General features: G+C 44.1%; 1 protein-coding gene across 1 annotated transcript; it reads right to left on the minus strand.

Annotated features, from left to right (window-relative positions):
* Window positions 1-4,027: 4,027 nt before the first annotated feature.
* Window positions 4,028-20,203, minus strand: zbtb7a (zinc finger and BTB domain containing 7a). The gene is made up of 5 exons (XM_073476425.1): window positions 20,086-20,203; window positions 19,805-19,923; window positions 10,174-10,737; window positions 8,186-9,087; window positions 4,028-6,060 (listed from the first exon to the last, which is right to left on the minus strand). Exons 1-5 carry the CDS (start codon window positions 20,201-20,203, stop codon window positions 5,625-5,627), a joined length of 2,139 nt encoding a protein of 712 aa, XP_073332526.1. The 3' UTR covers window positions 4,028-5,624.
* Window positions 20,204-20,530: the final 327 nt, after the last annotated feature.

Genomic DNA, 20,530 nt, shown 5'->3' on the forward strand with positions numbered 1-20,530 from the left:
CTTCCCCTACCACCCGTATTTAATCCTCCTCCCTGTATGCCAACCTTTGTGTCCCCAGAGACTGAGAAAGACTCCAAGTGCAAACTGTCCCCACTTGGCTGAGAGCAGCCAACAGACAGCAGCCTGCCTCTCTGAAGGACCCAGGGCTGTCTGTGTAAGTGCCAGAGCCACGCTGCGCATAGTGCCGTACTGCATATGCTGCGCTCAGCTTGCTGTGCATCAAGAGCCTGATGGAAAACACACAAAAAAAATCAGGTGTGCAGGAAAAATGACGAAGCAAAGCAAATAGTCCCCCTTCAAATCACCCGAATCTCCATATTAACAGTCAGCCTGTCCTGCTTCGTTTGATTATTTACAGTTATAGTTATCATAGCTGTTGGTTGTCTTTGTTTTATGGCCTTCTCAGATAGATTCATCAAAAATCTTTGATAACAGCATACAAAAACAGATCAAGGTCAATTTGGGAAAACACTTGCAAGTGTTCTGAGACTGTCTCAGTGTAGCCTGTGTTGGAGGAGCCTTGGTCTGGGGCTGAGGTTTGGGACACACCAGTTGTGGATTCAAAGAGGCTGAGTAAAGAGACGTTATTATAAATTCATTCAAATCAAGCTTAGACAGCTAAATTATCAATTTCAGTACCAAGCCAATCAGCTTTAACGATTTGTTTTTAAAATATGGTAAAAGAAATTGAGGGAAGCTGTGAGATTTTTTCAGTCCCCATCTATGTAAGGCACACTGTGGCCCTTCGATGTTTGCACTGTCCACCTGGTGGGAGTGCGCCTCAGCCTCACACCGCACAATACAACTGTCTGGAAACATATAAAAGCTTTAGTGCTGCCCAGACAAGGCCACAAAGTCAGTCCCAGTCTGCTTCAACTAGAGAACATTTCAATTCAACCTTTTCAGAAAGTAAACTCATCCAATTCAGCAGTGATCAACATAACAGTGTGTGCGTTAATATGTGCATTAGTATCCTGGTTTTCGTTAAAAATCTGGATATGGCGTTACGTGGAGCATAAAAACCTGGTTATTCGTATCCCTGTATACATGATCAGAACAGTATCCAGGTTTCTGATCATCTTCCTTCAGGTGTGCCTTGATTTTTCACCATCTTAGTCATTATGAGATGTTTCAGAAACCTTAATAAGGTGTTTACATGTCACTGAATTCTGTTTCCTCGTGTATCCACGTTTCTGAATCTGGAAAAAGCTGTTTACGTTTACAAAACATAACCCGGATACTCCAAAAACCTGATCATAACCAGGATACTATTGTGCATGTCAACACACTCAGTAACATCACTTTTCATTATCATGTCATATCATTATTCAGTTGATTGAACATAAGAAAAAAAAAAATTGAACAATCCCATCTCTGACATATCAAAAGAATTGGGTTCAGTATCTCTGGCACCTGCACACAGTTCAGCTCAGCCATCAGATCAGGACAAACGTGAATGTTTTGAATGTTTTCAGAGTCTTTGCTACTTTGTAAATGCCTAAATGTTGTATATTTGGAATATTTCTTAACATAATAAGCAAATATCATTTGCTGTTATCACACCACTTTCCATCTGAAGTTTCATCCAGAATCTCTTTTCAAGAGCCTTCAGACTTAACAATAAACCTCTATTAATCCAACATGAGATTGGTAGCTTAAAATGTCCAGTGACTTGAATCCAAGCCATCTTTTCTCCTTTGGTATTTGTTGTTGTTGGACGTCCGTATATTTGTTAATATACTTTACATGATTATATTTCTACGGAGGGGTTGGATGGACTCTTTATGAGACCATTGAGTATTAACCACACTGCTCTGTGCTCATGGAAACTCGCAGGCCTTTCTGAGGTCTCCTGCCCTTCTCCCATAAGCAGGACAAGGACATTTAACATTAGTGCAAACTTTTGCTCTCTCAGCTAAAGCACCATTTCCAGTGCTATCAGGCTTTATATCCATAACCCCACCCAAGCACCCATGTACCCCACCCTCCTGGCACAGCAACTCAAAACCAAGACCCCAACCCACACACACGCACGCACGCATACATACAGGCACACACACGCACGCACAGCCATGTAAAATTGTTAGGAAAAAAAATAGCTGTAGCACAACACGTTATTTTAAGAAGTGTAGACAGACAGAACAAACAATACATCCTTAAACCTCTGATTCTTTTGTCCACAAATATACAAGGAGCAAGAGTACTCAAGTAAATATCTGTATGATTCCACACACTTTTCTGCATATGTATTCAAGAGAAGGGCATCTGTGTGTGGCGTAGTCAGGGAGGCCCAGTCTGGATAAATTAAAGACATACTTTCAGTATCTCTAGTCGACAGAAGACTAAGATCGAGGGCAAAAAGCTTTGGTTAATCAACAAACAACATAAGACTTTTGGGGAAATATTAAGGTCCAAAGGAACATTAAGATGGCTCACTTCCTCCACATCGAGACAAAATGTTTAGGCAGTCCATACCAAGTACCACTACATAAAGAGAACAAACCAGGTAGACATACATAGCTAACGTCTGCTGTGGGAGTCAAACTGGGCATTAACAAACCCCATCTTCATCATAACAGAGAAGCAAAAATAGAAACTACAAACTCTCAAGACCTAGCCAACCCCTGACAATGACCAACAAGGGTAAACGAAGAATTATGCAAATCTGCACCAAGAGAGTCGTGAAGTAAACAAGCAACTGTCCAATGAGTTGTTTTACAATATGGTATTTTTGCTTCTGTGGTACCGTGGACCTATTATCACCGTGGTTCCTCAGAGAACACGTGTAGTTATGAGAGTAGCTGGTGAACAGATGGGGTAGACACGAAGTTTGTTTATCCAAGCTTGTCCTGAGACCCTCCAGCCTGCCAGCCAACGAAACATGCTTGTGCACATGCACGAAAAAATATGCAACGCATACATACACACACGCACACACACAGTGCCCTTCCTTCTTAGTCTGCCTCCTCCTTCTACGCCCTTCCTTTACATTAAGACATAAAGACAACTCGCTAAATTTCTTTTAACAACTAACTTCAAGTGCAATCAGTTACATGGATTAATTTAGTCTTGGGTCACAAAACCCAAGGTGATTATATCCGAATCCACCCGGCATCTCTTTTAGAGATCTGAACTCGTATGTTTCTCTTTTTTTTGGCAGCTTGTCGTCAAAACCTGAACAAAACCAGTGAAGAAGCTGGACTTCACCACAATGAACAGACGAAAGGAATGATCTCATTTGCAACTGGTTTGTTTCAAAGTACCCGTTTTGTTGACAAAAGTGCCCACCTCAGTAACAAAGTGCATTCATAAACTGCCTCTTTCCAATTAAGGTGCAAAGGACTGATAGTTGAACTACAGCACTACTGCAGGAATTATAGGGTCGGGATGGGGGTGGGGGGGACTCTAAATCACACGCATGTTCTGTTCTCTTGACTCAAAGGCTCAACGTGCTAGTTTGGAAAATAACATTGGATTTGGAGTAGAAGAACGCAACGTGAATATTTTAAGACTAAGAAATCCAGATGTATGGAGTCACTGACAATATCCAAACACATATGTCAGCTCTGGTGTTTTCCCCTTCTCTACAGGATACCTGGACCCAGTGAGTATGAGTGTGAGTATGTGTGTGTGTGAGAGAGACAGAGAAAGTGCACTGGGGCTGGCAGCTCAGGGTGCATGTTTGAACAGGCTGTGGCTGACTCACACAGTGATGATGTGGCCAGAGCGACCCCGGCTGCCACGCACACACATGTACACAAAAACACACGTACATGCAAACACACTCGCACACTAAACTGCCAGCACCAGGCGTCCTACCCACAGTAACACCAGGCTCTAATATAATAATATCCCCTCCAGGCTGGTTCGGGGGCATTAGAGGACTACAGAGGGAGAGAGAGGGAGAGAAAAAGGCCTGATTTGATCCCCTCCTGCCTGGAAACGTGGCTGAGCTGGGGGAGATTATTTTTTGGAATGCAACAGACATTGTGAGATCCCCCTCCCATTCCCCTCTGTTCCCCTCCCCCATCGACCAGCTGCAGCTGCGCTCCTATTTGGCCTCCCAACTTGGACAGGTATTTATTGCTCTCTTCATCATACAGGTTGCCTCACGGTTGTGTGGTCCCCAGGGCAAAAAAGATTGGAATAAGCATGATACATAAACCACCTCTCACTCCCTCCCCAACACCAGCCCACTTCCTTTAAATATACTTCTCTCTCTCGATCTGTTGGATATCTTTAGTAAAAGCTGTGCAAACGTAGAAAAAAAGGTGCTCATCTATCTCTTCGTCGTACTCTTTGTCACTCTCTCACTCGGGCTCCCTGCCATTCCTTTAACCTGCGGTTGGTTAAATGCTACCCGCGCCTTGTCACACAAGGACAGATTCCGAAAAAACTGCACAAAGTTAAGCACATTCATTCATTCGACCTCCTCATCCTTTGGGCAGGAACTATACATGTCAAGTGTTAAGATTAGGACAAATGGGTGACTCGATGTGTTTTTTTTTTTCTTTTTCGTCAAACATTCATACAGTTTGTTTCGTTCACCCGCAAGCTTCACTCTGTGAGAAATATGACATCAAGCCTAAGAGGAAAAACCCGATAAGTACACCTCAGCATTAAGAGGGGATCAATGTCATGTCACCACCTGCTGTATATACATGTATACAATTATAAAGTGTCAAGTACCCGAAGCAGTCAACAAAAAGGAACGACCAAAATAAAAATTAAGACAAAATCAAATGTGAAAACAGAAATGCTGAAATTGCAGGGTTGTGAGGGATAAGAGGCAACGTAGTCGAGCCAACAGATACATTGACGATGGTAGTGCTTTAAAAACACAAACCCTCCACCCCTCATATTCCCTAGTCCTGCAATTGACGAGCCCCCATTAAAGTGGATTTGACTCAACATCAATTTGTTTTTCAATAAACCATAGATTCTTAAAATGCATTTTTATAGAGAAAGCAACACTTCAATCAAACCCTTGCCTGATTCTTTCTGGAACATTTAGAGAGAAAAAAACTTGCATCAAAATTGTGGTGACTTTTCCTTGCATATGCCATATTGTGGCAATGTTGTTTCTATGGTAACTGTACATTTCAGACCTGCAAAAGAATAGAAAAAGACTTGTTTTCACTGGGAGGATTTGTCCCCGCTTCACCCGTACAGCAGCCAGAAGGTGCTTGATAGACACCTTGCTTAGAGCTCAAAGGCTGTGAGGACAAAACAAATAAAAATCTAAATCAACTGCATAGTTGCTCAGAGTTTCTTTGTATCTATCATACATTTGCCAATGTATAAAACCCTTAATATTATAAAGAAAGAAATGGCCCAGAAAGTGGACGTCATGGGTGCATGATTTGAAGCGTTCTTTGCTCTTTAACAGATAAACCGACTTAAGTGCTTGCAAGTCTACTCCATTTCCTAGAGTAAAAGGAAAAAGAAATATAAAGATTAGATTTTTGTGACACCCTGATTTGGTTTATAGAGGAATAGTTAGTTGTTTTGTTTATTTTAAAGTTTGCCTTTGCATGTTTTTTTCTCCTCTGTTCACTGGCCTGTCTCACAGGCGGTGCAGAGTGACTATGGTGTCCAGCAGTGTCCTTGTCGCCCCTGCAGTCTCAGGGCTCTGTCTCCCCTGCCAACTCCTGCAGCTGAGGACTGTGTGCATGGGCTCCTGCAGCCCCATCCACCTCTGCCGCTGAGGAGGCCTCCGAGCGCCGCCGTCCCCTGATGGTACGAGGCCCAGGGCCTGTGTCGGAGCCCGGGCTCAGCATGCCCAGGGGGGCATCAAGGAGCCCTGGCTCTCGCACCCGAGGCTTTCGGCCTCGACGAGAGGGGATGCCGTTGCAGCCATCCTTCTTGAGGTGGCGGTGCAGGTGATCCGAGCGCACGAAAGTCTTAAAGCAGCTTGAGCACTGATAGGGGCGCAGGCCGGTGTGTACGCGCATGTGGTTCTTCAGGTCGTAGTTGTGAGCAAAGGCAGCACCACATTGCGTACACAGGTAAGGCTTCTCTCCTGTATGCTTCCGCATATGAACCTTGAGCTTGTCCTGCCTGTGAGGGAGAAGAATAGACAAGATCACGTCAGAAAACAGACAAAAAATTTAAATGCACAAGAGGTTCAGCTCACATCCATACAATACACTCATCCAGCTTTACACACACAGCAACATTCAGCTTTTCTTTTCAGTCTCTGTTGCTAATCAGGCTATGTACCATCATGTACCAATACATAATTAACTTAAAATATATTATTAAGTCTCACATTTACAGTGGCCAGCTTAATATGCTTTGGATGGTTTTATTTCCTATTAAACAGTCATCTTTTGGATCTCTTCCAACGCGATTATTCTGTGAGGGCAGTTGGGCCAACTGAGGAGAAGCCATAAACTTTACATCTTTATCTGTGTAATTGCACACAAGAGCACAACTGTGGGCTGACGAGAGAGCTCAATGTTCACTGTGTCAGTCTGCATTTTTATGATTTCTGGTAACTTTTCTTTGAGGACGACACCGTGAAAATTGGCAGATCTAAAAAATGCATGCATTGTGCGAATAGAAAATTTGGACTTAAATGTCCTCTGCAAATCCAAAATCATTTTGAAAACTTGACTTTATCGTTGAGTTGTACTGAATTAAAGATGAGACTGTAAAACGTCATCAGATTTGCAGCCGAGTTCTATCCCCACGAGCTGTAATTTAATTGAATTTTGTGGGTAGGTGCTACTTTTAAGCAAATTAAAGCTGATATGATACTTTCCAATGATTTCAGAGTTCTGTGACGATTAGACTCTGTTTAAAACAAAACCAGACTATGACATTTCAAATCTCATCTCAATAGATTCTGGGACATTTTTTACTTTGTGATGATGTACCGCCCAATAAACTTTATCAGGCTGCCTTGGCCTTCATCTGACTCCTGTCCCTCCCTCCCCCCTTTAGCCCTTACTATCTCTCAAGCTCCCGAGCTCTTTAATCGTCTAACCCTACTGCACCGAGGGCAGAGGGCTCCTAAACAAACAAGCGTAGTTAAGACAATTTGAACACATACACACAAGCACGCACACACATGCCATGTAAGTGGATTAGCTGTCATACAAACAAACAAATAAACCCACTGCAACCCTTATAGGTCTGTATGAACTGTACCTCAAATAGAAAAATTAACAAAGACACTTTTACATAGGTGAAAAGAAACACACACACACACACACACACACACAGGCCGAAGTCTTGGAACAAAGTGGCACACTGACAGAGGTGAATTATTTAAAGGACAGAGTGATTTATTACCGTGCGAGGCACACTCTTAACCCTGATCAAACAGGATTAAGATTACAATACCCCTTCCCACTGCCGGTCGAATTTAGCTAGAAGGCAAATTCAGATTGGTCTTCCCTACCTGCCATGCCAGCAGAGGTTCTGGGTATTTCTAGTCTACTGCATCTATTTCCAGCACAAGTCCACTGATTAATTAATTAAAGGAATGATTTCAAGGAAAAGGCAGGACTCCTAAATACAGGGAAACCATGTGCACTCAAGTCCCTCGCTGTAGACCAGCTACATTTATCTGAGCGGCACATGGCAGATTTCATTAGAGAGGTAAAGGAGTGACACAGAGAGAGGAGGGGTGATGGTGTAACTACTCTGCCGTGGGCAATAATCAACATAACCAGAGATCAAAAGTTCAAATTACTGCATTGGAGCACACAGAGCACCACCCAGGGCCTGTAATCCCCCTCTGTATCAGAACACAGCACTTTATAGCAGCCCTCTACTAGATAACACTGCCTACGAAGACTACTGGCGCAGCCTACTTTTATAGGACCCCTATGTTAAAATTCCAGGACTTTGCTATGAAGGTTGTCACAATAAACCAGACCTTTATAACCACCTGACCCCCTCTCTCAGAGCTGGAATATTCTACATGCCATTTTGCTTAGCATTTGGCTACAATGTGACTTGGCTGGGGATACTTAGTCAGTCGTGATCAGGGAAGGTAAACATTTAGATTCACAAACTGAGCTGCCATCTTAATGCAAAGCTAAGTTGGTTAGTGCTAATACTCCACCTCTTGGCTTTATGGTGTTTCCCACTGCTGGGCTGTTTGTCTACAGTGCCAAGTCCAAGACTATTAGTACATGTGACATGGGGTAGTCACTTCATTAATTGGGCTTACCTGGTAAAGCGCACTTTGCAGATGGCGCATTCATAGGGTTTCTCTCCTGTGTGCGTTCGGATGTGGCGGGGTAGCTTGCCTGCTCCTTGAATGACCTTGGAGCATATGGGGCATTTCTGGAAGGCCTTAGAGCGCATCTTCCTCTCCCCTCCACCTCCTCCTACTCCACCCCCACTGCCTCTCTCTCCAATCCCCCTCTCTCCTCCTCCTCCCACTCTCTCTTGGCCTGTTCTGCCCCGTGATAGCCAGAGCGGCGGCACTCCCTGTGTCACAGCAGCAGAGGCTGTATCCTCATGCTGCGAGCTGTTAAAATAATTCAAGTAAAATTCCATGTCGGGATCGTCCCCATCTCCCTGTTCCTCCCCGGTTGTTGCACGCTCCTTCTGCCTCTCGATGGAGTCCATCATCTGCTGCAGCAGGGCACTGGCAGAACCCCTATCCCTCGCCAATGCCTCCCTACCTCCATCCTCCACCTCTGGCTCCTGCCCCAGCCTAGACTCAGGGGGGAGGTAGAAGTGCCCATTTTGGGATGGAGGGAAGTAAGATGACCCCAGGCTTGCTCCGTTCCCTTGCACCGCCTCCCCATCCTCGTCTTCCTCTTCATCCTCGTCTTCTTCCTCTTGCTCTTGTGTTGGGGCCTGGGCCAAGGCGAGGGCCAGGGGGGAGTAGTACTCACCGGGGCCAGCAGGAGCCCCGTTGCTGGGAGTGCCTCCATTTCCGTGGTTAAAGTGCAGGTGTGTGGGCAGGTCCCTGAGCTCTGGCGTGCTGCAGCTGCTGCTCCAGTGCGCCCCTCTCTGGAAGTACTCCAGGTACTCCCGGGCCCGCACCCCGTTCCCCTGCTCCCTGCCTCCTCTGCCCTTCCCCTCCTCGTCTTCATCTTCATCTCTTCGCTCACTGCCCGCCTAGTGAAACATGACGGGGGAACAAAGAGAGTGAGTGAAGGAGAAATTTAAGGTCAGTCAATTTTTCACAAAAAAAGAGAAAGAGGGGAGAGAAAGAGAGACAGAAGTACAGCAGCAAAAAAGAGAAAAGAGAAAACTACCTTATAAAAGTCAAATTCTATAAAGTACACCAGCTCAGGTGAATTCTGACTTGGAAGTCCTGAATCTACAACTGCAAGGCCTATCAGCAAGGGCAGATCGCTATATGGGTATCCTGGATGTGCACCCAGAGGCTCAGCATGCCCGTGAGCACATGCATGTGCAATGAGGAAATAAAAACTAATTGCCGAAACACATTGCTAACTGGTGGGGGTATGAATGACAATAAAGCAGCACAGAACCCCATTTACGTTTTTGATATGTCTTTGTATCTTCCGAATGTCTTTAAAAGTTTAAGTGTTGAAGTCTTTATGAGTTGTGAAGAGAAAAAAAAACTTGCATTTGCCAAATACTGCAATGTCACAGGTTAGGACCCTCAGAAATCAAAAACCCAGGAGCCAATGAAGCTCTTTGACATGCCCAGCATGATGTGATCATCCCAGTGAAGTGTAGCTGTGATTATCACATGATGTAGAGCATTATGTATTCAGACACAGCATATCACAGCTACGCTTGATCGTGTTGAAGTGTAGCTGTGATATGCTGGGTCTGTAGTCTGGGAAAGAGCATGCTGTCCTGCCACACACGCTATTGGCTCAGAATGAGTAAGTGTTGAACTAACCCCACGGCTGTGGGCGTGTGTTTGGCATAGTGAGAGAGACTGATAAAGGCCATGATGTAAGCCTGACTATGCAGACTATTTAATGAAGGGAATGGTATCATTACCATACACCTCGCCCCCTGTGAGAACTAGATTTTGAATTAGTTATTTTTTTATTTCTACAACACATCAACTCAGCATGAACTGTACTGTATCTTAGATGTGCTGTGCGAAATGTCCATTCAACACTTACAATGGGTTGCTTATAGTGCAACTCACTCATTAAGGCAGAGCAGATCAAATCTCATCTCAAAGCTTAAACTTCTAGTTCTATAATGGTTTTGTACCGGCGGGGAGAGCACTTTGGTGTCCAGCAGGTGTGTACAGACGTCCTGGACAGGTGGGATTTCCAGGAGGCGTGCAGCGGCAAGGATGTCAGCCACACTGCTGTGACTGACTGTCAATGTGGCTGTGTAGGCAAAGTCCAGCAATGCTCCCAGAGCCTCCGCCGCCACAAAGTCGATGTTGTAGATGTTCTGTTGGTCGGCGGCGGCCCCTGATGTGAAGAGCTTGTGGAAATAGGAGCTGCAGGACGCCAGGACGGAGCGGTGAGCTGGGAAATCCCGCTCCTGGGTAACCAGGAGCACGTCGCACAGCAGGCCGCTGAGCCGCTGCTTGTTCAGGCTGCCGAGGATGTCTGCGCTGTGCTCAGGGAAAGGGATCCCCACGGGGCCTTCCTCTGCCTCTCCTGCCCCTCCTCTCCCTCCTCCACCACCGCTGCTTGCTGTCCCCCTGAGCCGCCTTCCTCCCCTCCCACCGGCTCCTGACGACATCTTCCACCAGCCTGCCGCCGAGCCGCCTAGCACAGCCCCCACCCGTGTATCCGTCCTGCCGTCTGTCCGTCTGCCTGTCTGAGGATAGAGAGTTGGATAGCGGGATGGGATGGAGAAGAAAGACAGAGAGGAAAATAATAGATCAGTTTATAACATTCTTTATGTGGATAAAGGGAGAGGGGTATTGATTGTACCATGATTGAAGCCAGTTGTTTGCCAACCGCCAATTAACCTCCAAGAGGATGATGTGAGTTAAATGTCAGAACTTATTTGGAAAAAAATGTTTCTATCCAATTTCCACGTTTTGTCGAATTCTGCCATTTCCATCAACCTTTTCTAATGCAATCATTAAACATGCATAAAAATGCACTGATGGAAACATAGCTAAAGAGAACTACAATGACTATAACAAGCTGAAACTGCTTTATAACAGTATACAGTAGATAGGTGGTTGATAAATTATGATAACTGGTAACTGTGTTTGTAATATTATTCTCTGTCCCATACACTATATTCTTCTGACCTTCATTACAGTGAACTGTGTGCTGACTTTTTCAGTTTCTGTCAATCTAAAGTGATTCACTCTTACAAGTCATCTTTATTCATTAACATCTTGGCAATGACAAATTTCCCTGCTGATTTTTCACACCAAACACATTGATAGTTTCATGTAAATTCTTGTTTTTATACCCAGGAAATCCATATCAAAACCCTTCAGCATGATGTTTCTCACGTATCAAAAAACTACAAATTAAAGTCATTCATTCATTTTGTGCTCTATGAGTGCCGGACCTGAAACTACAGTTAATGCTTTACATTTGGCACATAAGGAGCTCCAAAAAATCTAGTAGCAGAAGTAGCCATTTCAAACACATTAGTCTTTTGCACTAGACTCAAGAGCCTTGAGAGTGTCCCAGCGATGTAGTGTTTTAAGGTATTCTGTGGTATAAAAGTTGAAGATTATAATGCTGTGTACATTTGATTATCTAGGGTATTGAATTTTACCTTTTAAGTGTTATCAGATAAATATATATTTCAAGTTTATATCTAGTTTCATGTCCGTCAATTTTGGGAAATTGAAATAAAGTGTTTGTTCAACCAAAAAAAACCTTGTTTTCATTATGTTGCGGGTCATTGAGACTGATAATAACAACAACAACAACAATAATAATAATAATAATAATAATAATAATAATAATAATAATAATAATAATAATAATGATTCTTATTATGTAACACTATGAAACTGTTTTTTTCTGACATGGTTACTGTACTGTCATTTTGTGCAACCTTTGTCTCAAGTAACCTCAAAGAAACCAAAGACTGACACCACAGTGATGTGCAGCACTGTTTTTAAAGCAAATCTCCTGGCACAACAGGTGTATTTACAGGTTTACCACAAGCATAAAACCAAACAACAGCAGCATGACAAGGTGTAATAAATTAGTTTCTGATAGCACTGTATAAACAGGGGCTCTCAACCATTTTGAATGTATTTTCCCTGCAAAAAGACCATGAGCGTGGGAAATGACTCAGTTAGGATGTTTATGTACAGTATAATGTACGTGTGTGCAGGTGGCTGGGTGCCTGTTTCCTTGTATACATGCTCACATCTATGGGTATGTGTGTGTGTGCATGCACTCGTGCAAGAAACTAAGTAAGAGGTCGTGGAGGACAGATAGGCAGAGGGCAGTGGGGATCAGAGTGCATGCTGGGAGCTGGGCTGTGCAGCTTGTGCACTCGGTGTCAGTCGAGAGCTGGGGAGGAGAGCGAGGGAGGTGGAGGAAAAGGGGGGAGGGAGGCGGGGGGGCTGCCAGAGTAGACCCTGTGGAAAAACTCCACAGGAGGAGGAAGAGGACACGCAACAAGCTGCGAGGGAACAGTATTAAAAAGGGAGGTTGTCAATCCGGTCTGAGCTGGTTACCCCACCCTGTACTGTGTGCCAAGTTTCAGGAAAGGCTGTCCCCTTGCTCACGTGTGGGGGGGAGATTAAAATGATCGACTGAAGCCTGCGCAGTGGGAGGGGGGTTTCAGCAGAACAAGCCATCCTCGATTTCTCTATTAACACACTCACACAAGCGAATACTGTAACATCACCGAGACATCAATAACGCACGAAAAACACACGCACATAAACACACATATAGGGCATCCACCCCCCTTCAACCCTCCTCCCCCTCTTCTCCATCTGCCAGGGAGACCCAGCAGGGGGTGAGGTCGGAGGGGGGGGTTTAGAGGATGCATTGAGTGTGTTGCTCGCTACAAGAGCGAGGCATTCAAATGACATTCCTTTAGATCAGCCCTCCTGGTATGTTTGTTCGCTACACCCCACTACCAAACCTGCCTAACCTGGCTGCCTCTCCTCATTTCTACCTGCGTTCACCTTTTAATTTCTCTGCTGTGCGGTTCTCCCTTCTTCTTCCATTTACAAAGAAACGCCTATGAGACTCCACACCTTCAGATCTGGCAACTTGTCAGTCTGCCTACAGGTCAGAGTTAGGTAAAGCCTTTAAAAAAGACAAAAGGAGAGCATGCATTTGTTCAAATAAAATACAGACTCTGATGGGTCCTAAATGGGTCAATTATGACAAACAGAACATTCAAGTACAAATTTGTACATCCAAATAAGATAAAGAGTGCAGGTTTGCTAATTACTAGTAAAAACGTCTAATGGTTTTTTGTTCCTTACTGTACTTTATACAGTTTTGATAAGCAGCTGACCACAAAGCCTCTGCAAACACTGCCAATTTCTCTTACAAAGCTCTGTTGAAACTGTCAGACATTACACGAGTGAATTTTATCATCCAATTGCTCATCTGAATATGCTGAGTGAGGGGAGGGCAAAGACAAAGAGAGATGGCACAGGAAGGAGGGAGGGAGGAGGAGAGAGTAGAGTGAGATGGAGATGGAGATGGAAGAAAGAGCAAGAGAAAGGGCGACCACATGGCTACCGGTCACGTCCTTCACAGGTGGAAATAGATCTCTGTGAGCCCGTCCAGACTCAAGCCAACCTGCTTTTCTCCAACACACAGCACCTGCACTAGACCTGGCTTTGCTGCAAGCTTGCGTAGCACGTTATCCCCCATACATACACAGCTGACCCTGGGTCACGGCTTTGTGGGGTAAAGACGCTGAGCTGAGAGGAGATAAAACACACACACACACACACACACACACACACACACACACACACACACACACATGCTAGCACAAGCTCGATTCATTGCCAACTAAGCATGGAGGGACTGCTCTGCATGCAGGGCCCACCTGTCCCCAGATAACCTGGAAAGAGCACTAAGAGAGAGGAAACACAGTGCAACAAACCTGATCCTGACACCTCCTCATGGCTTGAAACATTCCTTATCACTAATTCATGCCTGTGGGTGACAAGGCCTGCAGCCCAGCACAAAGCAGCGCAGCAACTGTCCGTGTCCCTGGTGTTCCACTTCCAGGGAAGGGCTGCTCTTCAATGCCCTGTTCGTGAGCAACCCAGGCCTACTTTGCAAGTCAAACAACCGCTTTAACACAGGTCCCACCCATCCCATCCCCGCCCTCGTCACCTCCATCTCATTCGTAACGTCCCTCTGCCCCTTCCCAAACATCTACACACAGCAAGGACAGATATCAAAATTAGGCTTCAGGGACGAAACAACCAACCACAGTCTCCTGCAAAGCGGTTTTACTGTCAGTTCAGCTGACTGTGCTGTATGTTTTTGTGTAATATCTGCGCCAAGGCAGTCACACCCAATTTGCTTGTCATTCAAAGACAATAACATTGACATAAGGCTGTGGTTGCAGTAAGTAAAAGTGGTTTTTATTTTGCCTGATATGTATCATCTATGGGACGGACTGCAGAATTTCCACTCTAAAAGTATCTCTGTCTTTGGCTGACACATACCATTCATTCCTAAATACAAAGGAACAAACTGTTAACCCTGTGCAACCTCAGATGTTTCTTAGATAGACACGGAAATAAACAGCTTACTTGCACATTTTGGGAGCAGTACACAACAACGTGTTTTGAGGTTTTACTGAACTTGATAAAAGGACACAGCAACAATTATTACTATAAAACAAAAGTTATTACAGTGGGCACTGCACTTAATATTTCACTTTAGGGAACTTTTTATTTTGACTTTGATTATTAAGCAAATATCCTCTCTAACTTTCAGTAAGTAGTTTCTTAAACTTTCAAAAAGTGATTGGCTCATAAAAAATAAAGCACAGTTGAAAACTACTTAGCAAGTCAACTTTAAAAGAAGCAATCAGAGCAAACATAACATAATCATCGATCCCTTAAACCATAAATGTTAATAGAGTACAGATGGGCCACTGATTTAATACTGAATACAGAGCAGTTGTTAATTTTACAACAAACACCTTGTGAAGTGTTATTATCTTATTGCTTTTACAAGATTCTATCAGTTTACTCCGGGGAAGACTTTCAGCATTCAGAAGGTGTCAGAATAATTCATATATTTCAACCACCGTAAGCATTTGAGTGCGTTTGCATTAATATTAGAGTACAACAGAAATACAGCAGCAAAGCAATGACTGAAAACATCTGAAAATCTGGTGATTAAAGAAGAAGTCGAACAATTTGGTTGGCCCTTTGCCCTGGTCTACACTTCCTTAACAAATTCTTTACCATTTCTCTTTCCTCCTTGTCCTCATTTCACTGATTACCTTAACTGTCTTCTATGGCAGCAACTCTGCCCAGCCCTTCCTGCTGCAAGAGAATCACTTCAGTCAGGTCAAGAGGATTCAAGGTTGGACCAAGATAATGGAAGATAATCGGAATGGGGAGGGGGTTGCAGTTCGTAGGAATGGCACATTTGTAGCAAGCGCCACAGCCAAGTGACTCACTGCTGCCAGTAGTGGAAGGAAACCTGATTGGTCATATTGGGAGCGAAGCAGGAAGAGGGCAAGTGACTGATAAAAACTGAAGTTGCAAGGGCTGGTCTAGGCCTGGCAGCTCTTACTAGAAACTAACCAGGAAGCACTGCCAAAACACAGACACAAAGCCAGTGAAAAGGTAGTGGGCGAGGCAGGGCGTTAAACTCACAAGCTCACTCATAACTCCTGAGCGTATGGTGGCCTAGGAATCCGGCTCAGATGTCAATGATAAACTCAGATCTCATTCAGTTACCTGGTGTAACCTGCTTCATTAAGAGGAAAGGTAACCACCACCCACAAGTTGGGGAGAGTTTAAAGGGAGGTGGCTAGCAGGGGTTTTAGTATGTCCTTATAAAGGTGTATATTATGTGCTACCAGATTGCAAAGGACCCGAAAAAGGAAATCTGTAGCTGCTGCTTACAATGTGTATAAGCTCTCACACTGTTCTAAATTTGACGATACTTTGCTTTTTTGCTTGTTTGTATCCGTGAGAGCCACTGTACAGCCACAGCATAGCAAATACAAAGAGGACAAAAACACAGACATTGTAATTCAATCCAGTATGACAGCTGTGAATTACTACTTTTGTAAAACTTACATTTTTTTAAATAGTTTTGACACAATAATAGCGAGATGGTAAGAATTTAAATTCTATGGTAGTTTTTGAGTCTGTAGTTTGGGGTGTTGCAATATACAGTAAATCTTTCTCACATTTGCTGTTAGTTACTGTTTACTGTGGCTTTCCAATAAATTAGATTCATAACTTCTTTTTAATCTGTAACCGTTTATATGCTTTGTTTTTTATTGTCTTTTACATGCATTTTAATCTCCATTTCTTAAATTTTTTTATGGCTTTTTTGCTTTTTGTTTTATTGACTTTTGAATGCAATTTTAAACGTATTTGTTATTGTATTTCTATGCCCCTGTAAAGCACTTTGAATTCCCTTGTGTCTAAAAGGTGTCGTATAAATAAACTTGCAGAGCCTTGCCTCCATATGTAAATGAAGCAGACACAATATTAGAACCATTATAATTACAATAATATAATTTCGTTTAATGCCACTTCACCATAAAGTACAGCAACAAAAACAGTGTTAAGAAAACACACACACACAACTAAAGAAGTACTCTCAGCAAAAACTGATCATTTTAAATGAGGTAGTACTTCATGCATGACTTTTGTAGAGCATTGTGCAGGCGTTTCTATTTTATATGTTCACTCCATACAGTGACACAACAGTGTAGCATTATTATCTAATTAATTCACTCATTTCATATGTTATTTTTTGTTAAGATTATCATATCTTCATGAAATGAAAACTACAACACTCTTTACTTTCATGCCAGTTAAAAATATTCTGTTGGTGGACATTTCATTGTGAAGTCATGACTCCTACTACAATACATGGCTTGGGTCAGTAGCCTTTCACAAGCTGCACTGTAACAAAACCACATCCACGGTCTGAGTTCCTTTTAGACTGAGTAACATGCTCTGACACTGCCATGCTGCCAACCAGGAAGTGTAACAAAATCTAACACATGGCTTCTGAAACAGCACTACACTCTAACACGGTGTCGTCCAGCAGAACTCAAGCTGACCAGTTGGTCAGTCCGCAGGCCCGACGTGCCCTGGGCCACTTTGTGCATGCGCAGCCCAACAGGGAAAGAGGACTTCCTGTGAGTCTGTGGCAGGCGTGTAACAGAACCCGCTCTGTTATCAGATGACCAGCTCCCTGCTTGCTCGCTCTCTGTCCCTACTGTCTGACCCTCTCTCTCTCTCCCTTCCTCTCATCTGTCGCTCTCATCTCATCATTGCTCCATCTCTGTCTCAGACTCTGCACTGCACAGTGCCCACCACATCACCCACTTCCCCTTTCCAGTGCTGAGGAGGCAAAGCAGCATGGTCCCACCCACCCTCCTGTATGTCGCTGTCTTTTATAGCACCCACCCATATTCTCCCCTGTTCCATCCCAAACCAATTCACTAAATCAACATGCAGACAGTGTCAGATTGGTCACATATCCCCTTCCTGATCGGTTGGCCTTTCTGCTTGATTAAAAGGAGGTTCTGCTACATCTGTACTGCTATAACTCTATACCACATTGTTTAATATCAGTACAACATACTGACACCTTCAACTATTTTATGCTTATTTTTTCACAGTATATTGAAAATGTGAAAACCCTAAATCACCAAAAAAAAAGACACCATCTTACTCAAAAAAGTGTGAAAATTCAAGACTAGCTTTGCCCCCACCCTGAAAAAACATCCCAGCCTCTTCCTCTCCAACTCTAATTTGATCAGGTTGTGTTGGCCTCTCCATAATAAATGTCCCAGAAGAGAACAGAAGAAGCCCCTTTACTCCCCCTAGACTTCAGCACAACAACAGAAAAACAACAGAGAGGGGTCTGTCTGTCTGCCTAGCTGGGCTGGAAGCTGTGGTATACTGAGCAGCTGACCAGGGGAACCAAACATTAGGGGGAAGTGAGGCTGCATTCACCAAGGAAGAGGCAGATGAAAGTATTCAAACTGTATACAAATGTTTTAATTTGTGCAAACAAACATATGGAGATGGAAAGGTAGCACAAAAATAAGGCTGTTTGGTACAAAAATCTGATTTTGGTTCCACCATATGGGCCACAATATATCAACTGACCACATAAAAAAAACTTTGAACAAACATAATGAATGTTACATGTAGTGCATTGTATACAGCCAACATTTCACTCTAAAATAAAGCCTCAAACTGCCACGGCGACATCACGCAACCTGTCTTCTCAGTCTGTCTGAACCTGCTAGTTTCAGGCCATAGTGGTGTAGGCACAAACATACAGGAATATCAAACTGTATTCAGCCTCACCGCCAAATTGATGGGTGGTGTCTTGGACCTGCCCACAGCCACTGAAGTCCCCTGCAATTCCCCTGGAGTCTATTGTTGGTAACACAGACACACACACGCATGCACACAAGCACACACACAAACACATATGGCGTCCTAGATTAACCTCTTGATGGAATTTACTTGAACTTACTTTACCTTTCTCAGTAGTAGTGGCACAGAGGGTAGCATCAGGACACTATTAACTGTAACTAATTTCGTCTCTGACATTGAACTGAATAAAAAAATCTCATCAACCTTGTTTGCTGCCCGCCTTCTTAAAAGCATTCCAAACACTTTCCCAGCAATTGGGCGTCTTCATGAACTGCGCTTCTTGTACCCTCTCCGTGCCCACACGTTTAAAAAACGGGTTCAACAAGTATGCAAAGCCAAAAACTATGCATCTGGTTATCGAGCAAGGCAGTCAGGGTTCCTGTGAAGTCTTCAAACCACGAGCCACAAGCAAGCGGGACATGACGAGCAAGATTAGAATCTGCTTTTGACAAGATGCTGGTGAATGGGGTGGGGGTGGGGTGGGGGGGGGAAGAAATGTCATGAGATTGACCATGGTGTGAGTAGTTGAGAAAAACTGCAATCGATCAGAAAGTGCACAAATTCTCCAGCCTAGTGCACAAAGTTACCAGAGTTTAAGTTTGAATTTAAAATTGCATTGAAGCAGCGAAATCCAGTTGTCACAAGATGTGTCACATAATCTCCCCTTCAGCAAGAGATGATGCCACAACTGAGGTTTCTCAGACAAACAATTACTCAACAACACCCCACCTGTGCTTTGTCAGCTAACACGGTCGCTATGCCACAGTCTAGCAAACATTTAATGCAGTGGTTTTTGTGGAAATACTTCAACACCACTGAAGAAGAAGAAGCAGCAGTGCAGGATGTGCAACTGTCTTCATCTTTTCACTCTACTAATAATAGCAGCGTTGCCATTTAATCACAGCAGTAGACAAACACATTAAAAGAATATTGAGCCATAATAAGATAAAAACAACACTGATGCACAATGAGCTGCATGCCCATAGTTAAAAAGTTAGCCTGACGTGAATGAAAACTTTACGACACCAGAACTATTTCTGTGCAGCACCTTACACTCAGCACTGACCTATTTGCCATTCCCTCCTTTATCTGCAAGTGGGTCAAGAACTCTGAACTCTATCAAGCCCCATCTCTCTCTCTCTCTCTCTCTCTCTCTCTCTCTCTCCCTCTCACTCTCCTTCACACACAACACGCTATGGTATTTACTTCCTCTGCTCGCCTCTCTACTCCTCTCAGTCAGTCTAAAGACACAGTGTGTGAGTGTGTGTGTGTGTGTGTGTGTGTGTGTGAGTGTGTGGATGTCTTTGGAGTGCTTACCAAATAGGCAGAAAATGTTTCCCGGGCCCTGTCTGCCTCCCCTGCCTGCCGGCCAGCTCTGCTGCCTCCGTCTCTGGGCAGGGCTAGAGCTTTACCAGACAGGAAACTTGCGAGTGGCCCTAGTCATACAGGCAAGCCCTTGCCTGATCCCACACAAACAGACACCTACCCCCCCACCCAAACCACCACCACCAACCCCACCTTCCCACCCCCTTCTGTTTTCAGCCCACAACTCGGCTCCGCATCCCCTGCTCTCATTGGCTTGACAGCTGCTCACTCACCACACCTCCTCGTCGGGATAGGCTGGCGGCTGTTCCCTTTCCTGGATGGCCGAGGGCAAGGCACTCTGGGATATAGAGTTCTGAAACCCAATTCAACCTGCTCTACAGTCCCTGGCATGGACTACGAGTCCCAGCTCTCTCTGCCCTTACCACCCCCTCTATCTCCAAGCCTGCTCTAACGTAAGCACTCAGGGCTGAATTATACACTACAGTATGTTGCTAGCAGGCTGCCAGGTATTAAAGTACAGACCAGCCATCAAACAGGGCCGAGCTTCGTATGAAAAAAAAAAATCATTTCAGCCCCAACTGTCAGAGCAGTAAGCATACATTATAGGTGGATTCTTTCATCCGCTCACACTCAAGTGACATCTCAGACACACTTAAAAACTCCTGACCTAAATTATGACTTATTCCTATCCCAAACAGTCTAATGCCACTACAACAT

Source organism: Pagrus major, chromosome 11, assembly GCF_040436345.1.
Source record: "Pagrus major chromosome 11, Pma_NU_1.0".
NCBI lineage: Eukaryota > Metazoa > Chordata > Actinopteri > Spariformes > Sparidae > Pagrus > Pagrus major.